The sequence below is a fragment of the Fistularia commersonii genome, chromosome 24 (assembly GCF_037954325.1).
Source record: "Fistularia commersonii isolate RoL2024-O1a breed Wild chromosome 24, RoL_Fcom_v1.0, whole genome shotgun sequence".
NCBI classification, from domain to species: Eukaryota; Metazoa; Chordata; class Actinopteri; order Syngnathiformes; family Fistulariidae; genus Fistularia; species Fistularia commersonii.
Genome location: NC_141307.1, coordinates 5221716 through 5236339, shown reverse-complemented (window position 1 = coordinate 5236339; position 14624 = coordinate 5221716). Strand labels below are relative to the sequence as shown.

The following is a 14624-nucleotide window of genomic DNA, read 5'->3' as shown; positions in this document are numbered from 1 at the left end:
GGCGAGGACGGCTGACAGTCGCCCCCGAAGCCCTGGCAAGGGCCGCCGAACAGCCCCCGCCCACAGCATCCGCCGGCCGCCTCGCTTTCAGCGCATCCGCGGGAAAAATAGCGAACCCGGGTTGCGAGGAACTCCTCCAAACCCGAGCGGGAGCAAGGACTCAGCACATGTTGTGGCGGAGGGTGTGACGAAGCGGGGAAGGATGTAGGGTTTTACCCGCAAACCTACATCCTCCTTGCGTTACACAACCTGCTTTGTAATTACTACAGTCATTCTATTTTTTTTGTTTTTCCTGGAGTTATTTGTTTGTCTTGGGGTTGAGTGGATCGCATCAGGAAGGCGGCGCTACTTCACTTGACATCAACCCATTGCTTTTTGACTCTCGCGCCCAAATAGGTGATTTCGTCCTATTTCGAAAGCTATAAATCCACATGTATGTATTCATATGATAACTTTCGTCGGCTTACCAGCAATCGAGCGCCGTCTTTTCAAACCCCCACCTCCGTCGCTGCAAGTTTTTACGGCGCCCTGCTGATGATTCAAACGATTTAATAACTCTGTAAAGCCTAAACACATCGCTGCCCGGCCCCGATTCCGACGGCGTCCATTGTCTCCAATTCGAACACAGATTCCTCGGCTAATCCTCCCCCGTCCGTCCTTTACGTTTACGATTTGATATCCGCGGCGCTCACGTGTCCTCCCGAAATGCGGACGCGCAACATAAAACAAGCATTCCTTGGATAGAAAAAGGTTTTACAATTTGGACGTTGCCATCCCTCAAATCCCCTCACTGGGTAACGTGATAATATTAAAGCAGCACATCACATTAAAAATAGATAATGCTTCTGGGACGCGGTTGGACCCCCCGTCGTGAGAATCGACTGGCTGGAGGCTATTTGGAAAAAAAAAAAAAAAGAAAACATTTTCCGCTGTCTAGCTTTCGGCCTGAATGATGGTGTAAAACTTATTTCGGGCCGCTGGGCTGATTCATCTCGGCGATGTTGTCCAGAGTCCTGTCAGGAAAGTCGATAAATAAGTAAATAAAAAATAGAAATACCTCCGGCCCATCTGGTTATAGGAACAAAACCGCTTTTCCTCAAAGCCCTAAACAACCTTGAATGCATCACACACACCTTGAAGTTTTTAGCAAAGCGCTCTCCGCATGTCACCACCGGCCACCGCAAACTATTGGTGACATCCATCATGTTGATCCACGGTGGCAGAAAACCCGCGTGACTTCACGGCAGCACCCAGCCTTTCCCTTCCGGCGCACATTCCCTTACCCTCCTCGCTATTTTGCACACACGGACCGGCAAAAGCTGCCGTTTTTGACGGGTTAAGAAATGAAACTTTCTACTCTCTGGCTGGCCTAAACGCTAAAGAGCTAATGCTAATGAGTAGCATAGCTCATCGGAAACCGCTGAACACGCCGCTTTGCTCTAATTTAAAAAAAAATTGGGATCGTAAAAATTATCGTTCCCAAAGGGCGTCTCGCAACCTGAGGAAGCGGCTCATCTCCGTCCGCTCCGAGCTTTCGTCGCCGCCGCCGTCCGGACGGCGAACCCGGGCCGAAGGCAGACGCGGGTCCGTCGTGGATTTCCGCGTGTCGCGTCGCGGCCGTCCTCCGGCCGGGCCCGAAAATACCCCGCCTCTTAGTCCGACTCCGCAGCGAGCGAGGGCACCTATCTTTTCGGAGCACGCAGCACGCCGCGAGCTTCGGCTTGATGAATCAAACTCCTCCCGCCCTGCCCTCTCACTATTCCTTTCATTCATAAACCCAAAAATATTGCAGGGGGGAGCCCATTGGCCGGGACGCGCGGCACGCAAAAAGACGGCGTGCTCTCGGTAGCCAATGACAGGCGAGTAGTACCTTCTCTCTCTTTCTCTCTTACTTCCACGCTCCCTCTTTAACCCTCTCTCATTTTTTGCTCAGTTTCACTCCCCGCCTCGGTGCGTTGCAGCAGTCAAAACAACAGGCTGCCGAGGGGAACGTGCCACTGATATGTGGTGCGTGTTGGAGAAGGGGGACGGCTGGACCCGGCTGTCAGACCCGCGTGCACCCGTCGTGGATTTCACTTTCTCCGAGTCACCCTGAGACACCCCCCCACCCCCCCCCCCGGGACCACCGCCGTCTCTCCTTTTTTTTTAAAGGCCGGTCATCGGCGCGTCACACGGCGGTCGGTGACGGCGGGAGGCACTCGAAAAATGAAGCCTCATTGACGGATTGATCGGCTGATTGACAGCTTTACCGAACGATCTTTAACTATTCCCTCCGGAGATGGGAGGGGGGCCTGACGTCAGGCCTGATTCAATATGACCCAGTTCAATATCCACTTTGTTTGTGCGCGCCTGTGCACGTGCATGCGTGCGTGTATATTTTCTCATGTGCAAATCTTCTCTGGCAAAGGGAGGACAAAAAACAACACCAAGAATCACACACACACACATGAATCAATAATAGCAGTGATCCAGTAACTCTACGTGAACTCAAAGTGTGTGTGCCACTTGTTTGTGGGGAACTGGGTTGACGGGGTTTAAAAGTGGTGCTTTTTGGGGTGCAAGACTGTCATCTACAGGCGGGCGGCGGCGCTGCAGAGCTTCCCAACGGATTACATCATCAAAACTGAGGGATCTGATGTGTTTTTCTGACGTTCAGACAAAGAGAAGCGCGGACAGAGCAGGAGGAACTCTTTTCCCAAGTGATCCAAGTTTTTAATCATCGTCTGTGTGCACGCAGGGAAGCTTCCTCACTTGAAGCAGCCAAATATTTGTGTTTTTCAGTTTATTACAGAAAAATATATTGCACACTCGGTAGAATATTGGGCGTCTACAAAGGTGTGTGTGTGTGTGTGTGTGTGTGTGTGTGCGCGCGTTCTGGACATAGGTATAGCTACTGCATGTGTTCAGTCGTGATAGTTGCTTTGTTCTGTTGCGCGCCTATTGTACACTTATATATCACTTTCATCCTTTTTTTTTGGTTTGTTTATTTGATTTTCGGGGCTTTTTTTTGCAATTAAACTTGCCTATTAGAACTATGATTTTTTTTTTTTCCAAGTTATCGGAACGGATCAATACCTATCCGACCTTTGAATTCAAAGATAAACTAAAAATTGGTTTTCGAAGCAGAACGATTTCATGCACATGTGGCTTTGTGCACCCTCATTCTCTGCCCCGCTGTTAATTTTGCGCCTCTTTTCATCCACTAGATTACATTTTGAATGAAAGCTATTTTCCATCAAACTGTTTCTTTCTTCCTCGCCAATTTTCAGGGGCGAAAAAAAAAACCCAATCAATATATTGATGAGCCCTAAGCGCTGGTGTAAACGCTTTCGCCCTGTCAATCCTCGCAGGGCAGCTGGGACGGATGTCGGAAATTCCATATGACTTTTTCTCACACCGTTACCTGAAATACTTGTAAAGTAAAAAGTCGTTCGAAGTCGCGCGGTTGCTCTGGGGTCAGAGGTCGCGGCTGGCGATATAAAGCGAACCTCGAAGGGAATGGCAAGACCTGATTTTTATGCGCGATGTGGAAATTGCACTCTAGGTGTGAATGGGATGTTTGTGCGGACGGTAAACACCCAGTTAATCCACGACATGATGAAGGAGGCTGTCTTGTTGAACCGTACCTTAAGGCAGCCAAACTTTTCGTCATTTATAAATGAAATGCGTGCTCTGTGGAGCTTGGGGCGGCGAAAAGACCACGTTGACCTTTGTCTCCCCGGATGCTCGCGGGTTCTGCGGCGGGGATTTGTTCTGGTCCTCCGGACTGTGGTTGCCCCATGAGAGCCGGGGATGAACAGGCAACAGAAAAAGTTGTTGGAATGATGACGGAAGAGTGAAGTTTTGCGGCTTCAGCAAAAATCTGCATGTTGGCGTTCAGGTGAAGGAGAGCAGAGTCGGTTTTTAACTCATCGATGGCCGGCAGGGGCCAGAGGGATTTTGTGTGATTACACTGCCTCCTAGTGGCCCAGAGGGTGTACTGCACCCTCACTCACTTGTTTGTGGAGGTTCACACACACACACACAAAACACTTTCACATGGTTGCGTTGGATGTGCTAATTTACAGCACAGAAGCGGTAGCAGCAACACACAGGCAGAGTAACAAAGAGTAGCAAATAAAACATAAGTGTGTGTGAAAATATTATATACCTTCTTGGAATGTAGCAATGTCATGCACATGTGTACACACACACACACACATATATATATATATACATAGATAGATATAGATGCACACACATATATATATATATATATGTACACACCTATATCTACATATATACATACATACACACACATATTTATATGCACATACACATGCATAAATACACTCACACACATCTCATCCATAGATGTCCTAGTTCCTATTTTCCAATAAAGGTACAATTTTTCCAAATGCTATTTCCCCTTGTTATCTTGAAAGAACCTGTGTCATCCACTCTGATGCCTGGAATCAAAATTTTAGTGAAGAACAGCAAAGAAATATCACATTTCCTCGAAATTTCTGCAGCGTCCCGTCAACGATCACACAAGTGCGGCCTCGGAGCAGATTAAGGAGCAGAGCGAGGGACGGGAAACTTTACCTCTCGCCAAGCGTTGCCGATGCAACCGAGAGGGGAGGGAAACCCTGACAAAGAGGAGGACGACTAATGTACGGGGAGTGTTTGCCACCGGTTTTAATCAGGTCTGCAATGATTGGACCTCCAATCGTAACCATCGATTTGTCCCTCGAAAAGGGAACAAAATCAATCCCGGTGGGCATGTTGGTCTTTTTTTTTCCCTCTTCATTGGGAAACAAGTTTGAAAGTAATGACGGAGAGGTCTGCGAGGATACAGGGGAGCCAGGAAGTGACTCTCTCACACACACACACACACACATACACACACACACGGCAGCAGACTTTTTTTAATCCGGTTTGTTCCGTGAAGGATTTAGCTTTTGAACAAAGGTGGAAAAGGGCTTCATCAAATAACACTATTAACATTGGCTTATTTTGTGTATTTGAAGTCATGAGTGAGCTGTAAAATGTGTCACTGCTTGAAATGACACAGCATTTAGAGGTTAAGGTGACAAAAATCAGGAATATGGACTTGGACAACAGGTGGTGGCTCTTGTTGGGGCGGTTTTTGTCTGCATGGATTTCTGAGATGATTGGCACCTTCCCAAACTCAAGCAGGCCATATTTACCCCGAAAGTTAATTTGTAGTTAGTTTTACTTCAGGCTTCTTGTTAACTCTCAATACCCACACCATCAAAAACCATAAATTAAGTCTTGAACCGGTGTGACCGGTTATTTTGAGATTACTAATGACATTGTCCGGACTGAAATAAAACAAATGTCGAGACCGCAAGTTTCACATAAATCACATATCAGTGGTTTTTTTTTAGGATATTTTAAGGATTCTTTTATTAAGGAAGCTGCACACAATAGTCTGCGCAAGCTGCGATTAATGTGGGAAAGTCCAGGTAGAGAAACAATCGAAGGGGAAAACCATAAATCTGAGCCCCCTCCCCCCCAGTGACAAAGCACACAGCACAACCTGAGGGAGGATAAAACACTCTTATTAAAAAAAAAAAAAAAAAAACCCGCAACCGGGTTATTTTTGCACCACCTTTGCCCAAATGACCTTTTTTTTTTCCTTTTGTGTTGGCCACCACAGAGAAGACAAGCTTTCACACCGCATTGGGAATCCTCTGTATTCTCGAACCCGTTTTAAGCGTACAAAGTCGTACTCCCAGTGAAAGGCTTAAAAAAAAAAAATGGCGAGGAAATGATGTAACCGAAACAGAGTTCAGTCACACGGTAATGAGGCTGCAGCGGCGGCGCAGCGTTATTGCATATCTGTGCGAGGTGATGACTCACTCCCGGTAATGAGGCGCACAATCTCATCCACCTTTACGACATGGGGGGGGGGGGGGGGAGGCGCCACGCCGCATCGTTAATCACACGCGTGTGAGAGAGAGAACAGGCCTCCTTCACGGGACGCCCGCTCACAAAAGTCCAAGACAAGCAGAAAAGTGGGAAAGGGGCGAGTGATGATGTAAATCTCCCGGCTGCCGGGACGCCCCGGCGCAGACGCAATCTCGGTCATTAAGCTAAAGGATGAGGCGTTACCGACTCCGGTACGAGCCCCGTTTTGACACGGCGACGCTCCGCCGTTGGATAAGGACACTTTGTTCCCACACGGACATGTCAGGCGTGAAGACACGTGGAAGATCCTCTCTGTTAATGTGCCTCGGCGGCGACGCTTCCAGCCACGACTGCCGCAAACCTGAGAGACGGTGGATCCCTGTCGCTTGGTTCAATACGATGGAGAAAAATCCCCCCCCCCCCCCCCAAAAAAAAAGCCTCTTCATTGTGATATCCTAGATTTTTATCAGTTAGTCAAAAAAATGTCTCGCCAGGATGGCCAGTCAGTGCAGGGGCGCGTTCACCGGCAGGAGGTCCAGCTCGGCGGGGGAGAAGTGGTCGGTGATGCCCTCGTCCTCGGCCAGGCTCAGGATAAACTTGGCCCCCTCCACCGAGAGGCCCAGAGGAGGGCTGAGGGCGATGAAGCTCTGCTGCTCGTCCCGGGGAGGCTTGACGACCACGGGCGCCGGCTTCTGAGGGGGCTCGGCGCCAGCGCGGACTGGCGACGAGAGTCGAGGTAGCTTGGACGGCGGGTGGGAGATGAGGCCGGCGTTTTGGTTCGCGTTGTCTGGATTGGAGAGAGGAGTTTAGTGGGACGACGGGCAAACCGGAGAAAACCTTCGCTAGTAAACTCAAATGATAAATAACTGAAATGACAATTTCTGATTACTCTTTTTATTGTCTTTGTACACGGATCCCTATAGTCCCGTATTAGTTTAAGCTGGAATCTAACATTAAGGTTATATCATTGGTAAATATACTATACTGCTCAAAAAAATAAAGGGAACACTTGAAAAACACAATGTAACTCCAAGTCAATCACACTTCTGTGAAATCATAGTGTCCACTCAGGAAGCAACACAGATTCATTTTGACTTGTTTTAAGGACATTACATCAAAGTTGGATCAGCCTGGAGTTTGTTTTTACACTTTAATTTTGAGTGTGATTCCTAATCCAGACCTCCAAAGTATTTCATAAGAATATTTCATTCATTTAGATCTAGGATGTGTTTTTTAAGTGTTCCCTTTATTTTTTTGAGCAGTGTATTTTTTTCAAAATGTAGGCTGAGCTGGCCCGAGTCAGCCTCACCTTTGGTAGGAATCCAGAGGATGGAGTGAGGCGTAGAGGACACAGGCTTCTTCCTGGTGGTGGTGGTGGTGGTGGTTGTGGCGGGCCCGCTGCCACCTGCGCCGCCTGGCGCTCCCTTTCCGTCGGTAGGGACGGGGTTTTCAGAACACAGGAAGACTTCGATGGGCCCCTGAGTGCTGCTGAGGTGGACCTGCAGGCTCTGAGCATGAGGTAAAGCGCTTTTAAACTCAGGGCTGCTGTTTGAAGCCCCTTTTATTTGTTCATTGTTGAATGGCGGGGAGGAGTCAGTCTACCTCGTCAGGATGTGGCACCTCCAGCTTGGTCTCGGCGGGCGCCTTGATCACAAACACTGTCTGTTCCCTCAAACTGGGAATCATTTGCACGTCCTCGTACGTCAGGTAGGCAAACGTGAGCGGCGGGGTGAAGGACAAATAAAGGTGAAAGAGTATTTGTTTCAGTTGAATTCCAATGTGATCCTCTATTTTTTAAATGAGTATCGTGTGGGATCTGTTCGTGTGTTTCTCAGAGTGTGAGGAAGCGGGTATTTGTATATTTTTTTTTTTTTTGGTAACACTGCCCAGATGCGCGCTTGATTTCATGTGTCGTCGGGATCAAGGATATTTCAGGCTGTGGTGATCTTCGCACAGCTGCTTGATCTGCCACGTGCAGCTTTGGATCAACTCGTCCAGCTTCTCCTCCTCTTCGATGAGGTTCTTCAGCTCAAGCCCTGCGCCGGAAATAGACGGGCTGCCCCTGGGATGAAAAATAAAACGTGAAAATAGTAGTTAGTAAAACAGAATTGACAACGTTTCACATTCAGAAAGCCATCAGCGACAGCTGTCGGTTCAGCAAGATGAAATCACTGCGTATCCACGGCACATAGATTAAACACTCCAAGGACGCCGCTTGTACCCACATCCACTCTACTCTGCTTTTTGAGGTCTTCTTGATCAGGTTGATCCCTTCTAAAACATTGGTGACGTCGTAGATGCGCCTCTTGGAGACGTGGAGTTCCTGGGCGACCAGGTTGAGGTCCAGCGTGCCGTCGCTGGTTCGCCACAGCGTCTCCACAAACCTCTGCGTCAGGAGGCTGAGCGAGGAGTCAAACCGTGATTTCTCTGCCCGGGGACAGACGGTGGGAGCTGGAACGAGAGGCAGCGTTGAGAATTACCAAATTTCTCAATCGTTCTGATGATTCTTTGAAAACACGCCGTGATTGAGATCACAGAATTAGCCGTCCGGTGAATCTTAAATTAAATTGAAAGTGGATGATCAAAATGAGGCAACAGTTGATCCAAACATTATTTGGAAGTAGCTGAAGTTGTGATGGGGGGGTTTCAGCATGTCTCCACATATAATGAAATGACTTGTGACATTCCTAAATCATAAACAAAACAAATCAGTCACCGCAAACCCCTTATTCGGACCCTAATATATATTCAGTGTGATTAGAGGTTATTTTTACCCCTTGGACACTTTCCTGTTTCCCTGACGGTTTTCTGTCTTTACTTTCATGCGTCATATGAATTTGTTTTTATTGGAAGGTTATTTTGTTGTGGATTTGATCAACTTCCTCAGTCGTTGTCAATGATGTTCCTGCTGTCTCGATATGACAGTCATTTCCAAATGAGCTGTAGTTATGACTTTTTCCTGTCAATTCTACTTCCATTTTCATTCATTTTACACTGACTCTTTCCAGGTGATTTTTCATGCCCCCTTTTATGCTGCTTTCCTGGGTCGTGTTCCACTGATTTTTCTGAAGATGAGCGATCGCCAATTCATTCAAGACCTGCTCCCAGATCTATGTTACATTATGCGCAAAGACTTCGAATGAAATTTCAAATGAATCGAAGACATCACAGAATGATTATGTTCCATTTACATCCCTGACTTTTACCATTTCTCATGTTCTATCTTAAATGTTATCAGACATCATCTTGACTTGTACCCTTCGCTCCGGCGTGGAACAGAGACATCCCAGGTATCGTGACCCCGCTGGTCCTGGTACCATCCTGGAGGTCCTGGTGTTCCCCGGCTTCTGGCTCCAGTCTTCTCTTTTCCTGGTTAAAAAAAAAAAACAGACCCGGGTGTGTCACTTGCATGCAACTCGGGACTTCTTATTCTGAGAACTGTGTCCCCTGTGCATCTCTCAGTGATTTACAGCTGCTATGCAAACATTCACTACCCGGTTGTGTTGCATGTCAACAGGAGCAATGCAACATGTTGACAATTTCAAGTTGCGTTGCTCTGTTCTACTCCTGTCTAACCAAACACATTTTCTCCACACACTTAGGCGAGTTGCAGAGCAGCCTCCCCATCCCCCCCAACCATGGACACCCAGGGCCCGGGCGGCAGTTTGTCTCCGGCCGATCTGCGGTTCGGCCCCTTACCAGCGAACGCCCGCGGTGACTGTCGGGTCGTGGGTGCAGCGTTGTCCGCGTCCTTGCCGATCGGGGGAGAAAACGACGCAAGAGTGGACGCCGACAAGGCGATCTATGATGCCGAAGCTCAAAGGTAGGAACACGCCGAACGGCGACCGGAAGTACGAGAGCGTAAACGTTAGCATCACGTCGACTTCAAAATAAAACCGTGCTTTGACCCAGAGAACTCAGCCCCATTGAAGAAAGCACATAACGATTTACATCATTAAAACGCGTGCTTTTTACATGTTATATCCCGCTTACTCTTACATTAACGCTTCTGGTCTTGTTTAAGTAAAGTCAAATCATGTCCGTTTGGAAAGTCGGTCTCCGTGTGACTTCCGCATGCTAGGCGAACAGGAACCCAACCGTCCGGACGGGTCGCGCTTAATTTCAAGATTTGCCATAGACGAAACTTAAAATGAATCAGGAAAAAATAAAACAGAAAATTTTAGAAGAAAAGTTTTTGAAAATTATTTTTGAAATTAAAAAGGGAGATAACAAAAAGACAGGTGACGTCACTCGTGTAATTAACTGTCAGGTCATCAGTATTTATTTTATGCTATTTCAAATGACTGAAATCTGGTCTGTCTGCGAAACACTTAAAGATCAATTTTACACTCATACATATTATAAAATAAACAGTGGAGGAAAAATTAATAAGTTTATATTTTTAGCCCAGATTGAGTCTCAAGAGTTCAACTCTAATTCTCGCGAGAACTCTTCGCGTTGCCGTTTGGTGACGAGATCATATGGCAAACTAAAATCCTCGTTAAAGTTAAAACGCAGTTCTACTTTCGAATAGACTTGACAAGACCTCAGCCGCCAGTGATGTTTTATTTGCAGGAAACGTGACTGATATGAATCTTCCCACCCAATAAATTATTCATCTTATTAGAATAAGCTCATGTTCTCCAAGCAAAGCGAGAAAGCCTATTAATAGTTGCCAGAATGTATATCCACACTGCTTTTGACATATCTATCATCAGCACTTATTATTTGAGGCATCAGTGTCCCTTTCCATTTCTTAATACTGAAAGAGCTGTTTTTTTTTTTGTTTTTTTTAAAAAAAGAGAGAGACGACAGAAAAGATATCAGTCTTTTACTATGGTTTCATTGATATATTTCACAATGACACAAAATATTCAGATTAAAAATGTTACATCATCAGGTGTTCCCAGAAATTGTGCCTTGAATTATGAAGGTAGTTACCAAGTCACCAGTGTAACTTTCAAAACAAAAATCTAAAATAATAAACAAATCCATATCTGCCCCAATATGTCATGGGTTTAATGGCCCTGTGCAATCCTCTCATGAATACAATGACCATTACCTAACAAGTTTTGCAAAAACACTGATAAGAAATAGCATTGTCTGTTAAACACAATCAAAACATATGTACAAGCTGTAAACAGTATTTAAGACTGCTGTTAACTCTTAAATTAAGTATGCAACTTGAACTAAAAACATGCTTGAAAGCGGGATTTCACATTGGGGGATTTTGTGATTTAAAGAAATCACTATATTTCAACAAAATGCAGAAAGGTGTTTTTGATACGTTAAAACAAAAGCTTGTCGTTTGCAAAGCTTTGTCATTAACCACACCTGTCATTGGTAGAGCCACAGACCAACGTCTTCAGACTGGTATTTTGAGAGGATTTTTTTTTTTATTGATAGGGCAAGGCAGTTCTTTCCCTGCTCATATAATTCAGCTAGTGATGCTCATGAAACAAGCAGGATGCCGAGGATGTTTCTACAATTCGAGCTACTTTGAAGAAAAACGCTTCGCTGGGGATTATTTACCATTTTTATGCACAAATCGCATTGACTAAGATCCAATTATTTTGTCATGTAGAATCTCCGCCTTAATCATAACAGGAACCGTCAGCTTCAAGAGTTTACGTGTCTGTTTTTGACTGACCCGCAATCTCAAGAGCACTGTTTGGATGAGTCATGTCTCCTCTGAGAATATCTTGCTTAAGCATTTACTGACTAAGCAGCACAACTCATGAACATATAGGGAAGTTGGTTTAGCCGAAGAAGGGAGATTTTCGACATTGATGTCAACAGTGTGTTTGTGTGTGTGGCATTAGCAGAGCAATGATACTCAGTCGTCATCAAACTTGATCTTCTTCCCCTGGAAAGCCAGGATTTGCCCCTGTTGCTCTTTTCTTCGCTTACTGGCCTCCCAGGACGGATGCAGGACCTGCTGTGGTGCCTGACGAGAAAAGGCGCCTTGACCCCTGTGATTCGACTGCCTGAAAACATCGCCTCTGCCCCTCCCCCTACCCCTGGCGACAGAGGGGTCGCTCCTTTCCTCTGATTCGGGACAGGGCTTGCCAAACCGTGCTCCAGATTTCCTTGTCGGCCCTTTTTCATGTGTCTGGAACTGTGCTTGCTTATCAATATATCTATGGAAACTGTCGCCCCCACGAGGCTTGCCCCGATCCCTAAATCTATTTCCGCCCCTGCCTGCCTCGCGGCCACCACCGGGCTTCGAACTCGACAAGGAAGAGCAGAATGCAGACTGAAGCTTTGTCGTCTTTGACTTCAGCCTGTGCTCAAGTTCATCAAGTTCACTCTGGAACTTGTCTGGGGATTTTTGTGTCTCTACTGATTCCCCTTTGGTCTCGTGCCCCTCCACCTTCTCCGCTACGACGGGCGTCGTCTTCTTCTTCTTTTTCTTGAATCTGCTCACTTTTCCGACAAAGAAATCGTCGCTGTCGCTCTCCTCTGACTGGGACGACTGTTTGTGGAATCGCTCTTCGGTGCTGTCGTCGAAGTATGGTTTTTCCTCATCGCCCGATGATTCAATGTCGCTGTCTTCATCCTCCTGTGTTTGACAAGCCCTGGGTTCGGCCCTCGGAGGGGGGTTGTTATCCGCAGGCTTCGTTTGTGGTTTCTTTGTGAATTTCACGGTGGTGTTTTTGTTCAGTGTTGGTCCCAGACCCTTCGTCTCCATCACTTCTTTCCTTTGGTCGTGGCCAGTAAGATCTGAGGTTTTTTCAGCATTAGAAATTATTGAATCTTTTGTTTTCAGGGGATCGTCTCCTTCCATGTGGGTTATCTCCCTCGCCTCCACTGTGCTGCTCTCCTCATTCTCCTCTTTTTCCTTTTCCTCCACCTCATCCTCTTCTTCCTCCGCCTCATCCTCTTCTTCCTCCGCCTCATCCTCTTCTTCCTCCACCTCATCCTCTTCTTCCTCTGCCTCCTCATATGTTTCCTTACAAATCACAGGACCTGCCAACTGCTGTTTGACCTTTCCATTTTGACTCTGCTCTTTTCCCTTCTCTCCATCCCTCTTCAGCGCCCTCATCCTTTCCTCTTTGAAAGCTTCAACTGCAGCTTTAATGTCGTCGATCTTCTTTTTGAACTGTGGGTGGGTGGCGATGCGCGCTGTGGCTCGGTCAGCAATAGTGGCCTTGGGATTTCGACAGACCTCGTCAAAGTTGAGGTTCTTTGCCAGGGCTGTCTTGGTCACCTAGAGATGATTATTACCGGTATATCATAATCAAATCACAGCTTTCAAAATGCTTTTATGGAGATTTTGAATGTATTTTCCACATGGACACCTACCTGGTCTGGTATAAGCACCTTGAAGGCATGGATCTCCTCCAGGAGTCTGGCAGCTCTCTTCTGATTCTGGTTTACTTCTGCCTCCTTCCCTTTCTTCTTCTTCAGAGCTGACATCTGACGCACCAGCTTCCTGCTGATCAGAGCCTTCACTCTCTTCACCTCTTTCCTCATTTTCACCACCTCGTTGTTCAGGTTGAGGACTTCGTCTCGCTTCTTTGTTTTCGACTTGGCACGAAATCGAAACTCTTTCTTTGATTTTTTGGGGACCTCTGGTTTCCCTTTGTCTTGCTTTGCTCCATCATCTTCAAATGTCTCTACCTTAACACATCCGGTACCATTTTCTTCCTCTTTCTTGTCTTCTCCAACTTCTTCATTAGGTTTTTCCTCTGAGTGTGACCCCATTTCCTCAACTGAATCCTCAAGGTCTATCATCTGTTGAAAAAAGGTAATTAATTTATGGCTACAATATAGTGCAGATCGGTCTGGTCCGCATCACTTAAACTGAAATAAAAGGCATTGCGCTCATTTAATTGTTAGCTGAGGACACGTGTTTTCACTTCCCATGTAATTTCTTCATTGTAGTTCAAGCGAAATAATCTTTTTCTTTAAGTTTTTTAATTGGTATTAAAAGGGGAAAGGACTGAAACTGGCACACTCCCCGCTCCTCCTCGTGTGTCGAAGTGTTGTTGAGCAAGACACTGAACCCTTAACTGCTACCCTGGCAATGATGGACAGCAGCTAACTGCTCATGGTTCATCCAGAGAGCAGGAATTTCCCCACAAAGGATTAATAGGTATAAATTATTATTATATTACTATTTGCTACTGTTCAGAGTTAGACTTCTAGACGTTATCTGTAATGTCTAATCCTAAGAGGAGTGACAATGTGTGATCCTGTTTGGGTGCGTGTAAAATTTGAATCTCTATTAAAACTGCTCCCTGAGAAAATTATATCTTTTTGGACCAATTTTCGGACACAAATTGAAGTGCCGAGAACTTTTCAGTATCTCGTAGAGCGTCTGACAAGCGTAATGACAAGTAGGTTACAACCGTTTACACGATCTGAACTCCGATTTCATCCAACAATTGTTAAAAAATAAAGAGAAACAGCGAGAGAAGCCTTGGTCAAATTGACGATCAACACCAAAACAACAAACGTGGTGGAGAAAGCGTGCGCACGTCTTCCCGTGTAAAGTTACAAGAGACTGGTTAATTGGGAGCTACACAGACGTTTAAAGTCAAGATAAAACGCATTTTGGAAAAATAAAAAAAAAAGAAGCAGCACTGTGATAACACTTACTATGAGCTGTTCGGACAAAATAAAAGTAAAATCAAGCTTGAACCTGGACGAATCGCCCCCTATCCTCCAGGGCAGCCATTTTTAATTACGCGTCCGGACGTCGGCGT

General features: G+C 46.2%; 2 protein-coding genes across 3 annotated transcripts; both read right to left on the bottom strand.

The window, feature by feature from the left end:
- Positions 1–4984: 4984 nt before the first annotated feature.
- e2f3 (E2F transcription factor 3) lies at positions 4985–9959 on the bottom strand. Of its 2 annotated transcripts, XM_086171511.1 has the most exons (7): positions 9613–9959; positions 9171–9282; positions 8139–8364; positions 7844–7975; positions 7516–7630; positions 7223–7421; positions 4985–6700 (listed from the first exon to the last, which is right to left on the bottom strand). In XM_086171511.1, exons 2-7 carry the CDS (start codon positions 9196–9198, stop codon positions 6417–6419), a joined length of 984 nt encoding a protein of 327 aa, XP_086027637.1. In that variant the 5' UTR covers positions 9199–9282; positions 9613–9959; the 3' UTR covers positions 4985–6416. The 2 variants fall into 2 exon arrangements, with proteins under 2 accessions (XP_086027637.1, XP_086027638.1); XM_086171512.1 differs by lacking the exon at positions 9613–9959 and having other exon boundaries at positions 9120–9247.
- Positions 9960–10732: 773 nt separating this feature from the next.
- srfbp1 (serum response factor binding protein 1) lies at positions 10733–14608 on the bottom strand. Its single transcript, XM_086171579.1, has 3 exons — positions 14518–14608; positions 13219–13650; positions 10733–13123 (listed from the first exon to the last, which is right to left on the bottom strand). Exons 2-3 carry the CDS (start codon positions 13648–13650, stop codon positions 11750–11752), a joined length of 1806 nt encoding a protein of 601 aa, XP_086027705.1. The 5' UTR covers positions 14518–14608; the 3' UTR covers positions 10733–11749.
- Positions 14609–14624: the final 16 nt, after the last annotated feature.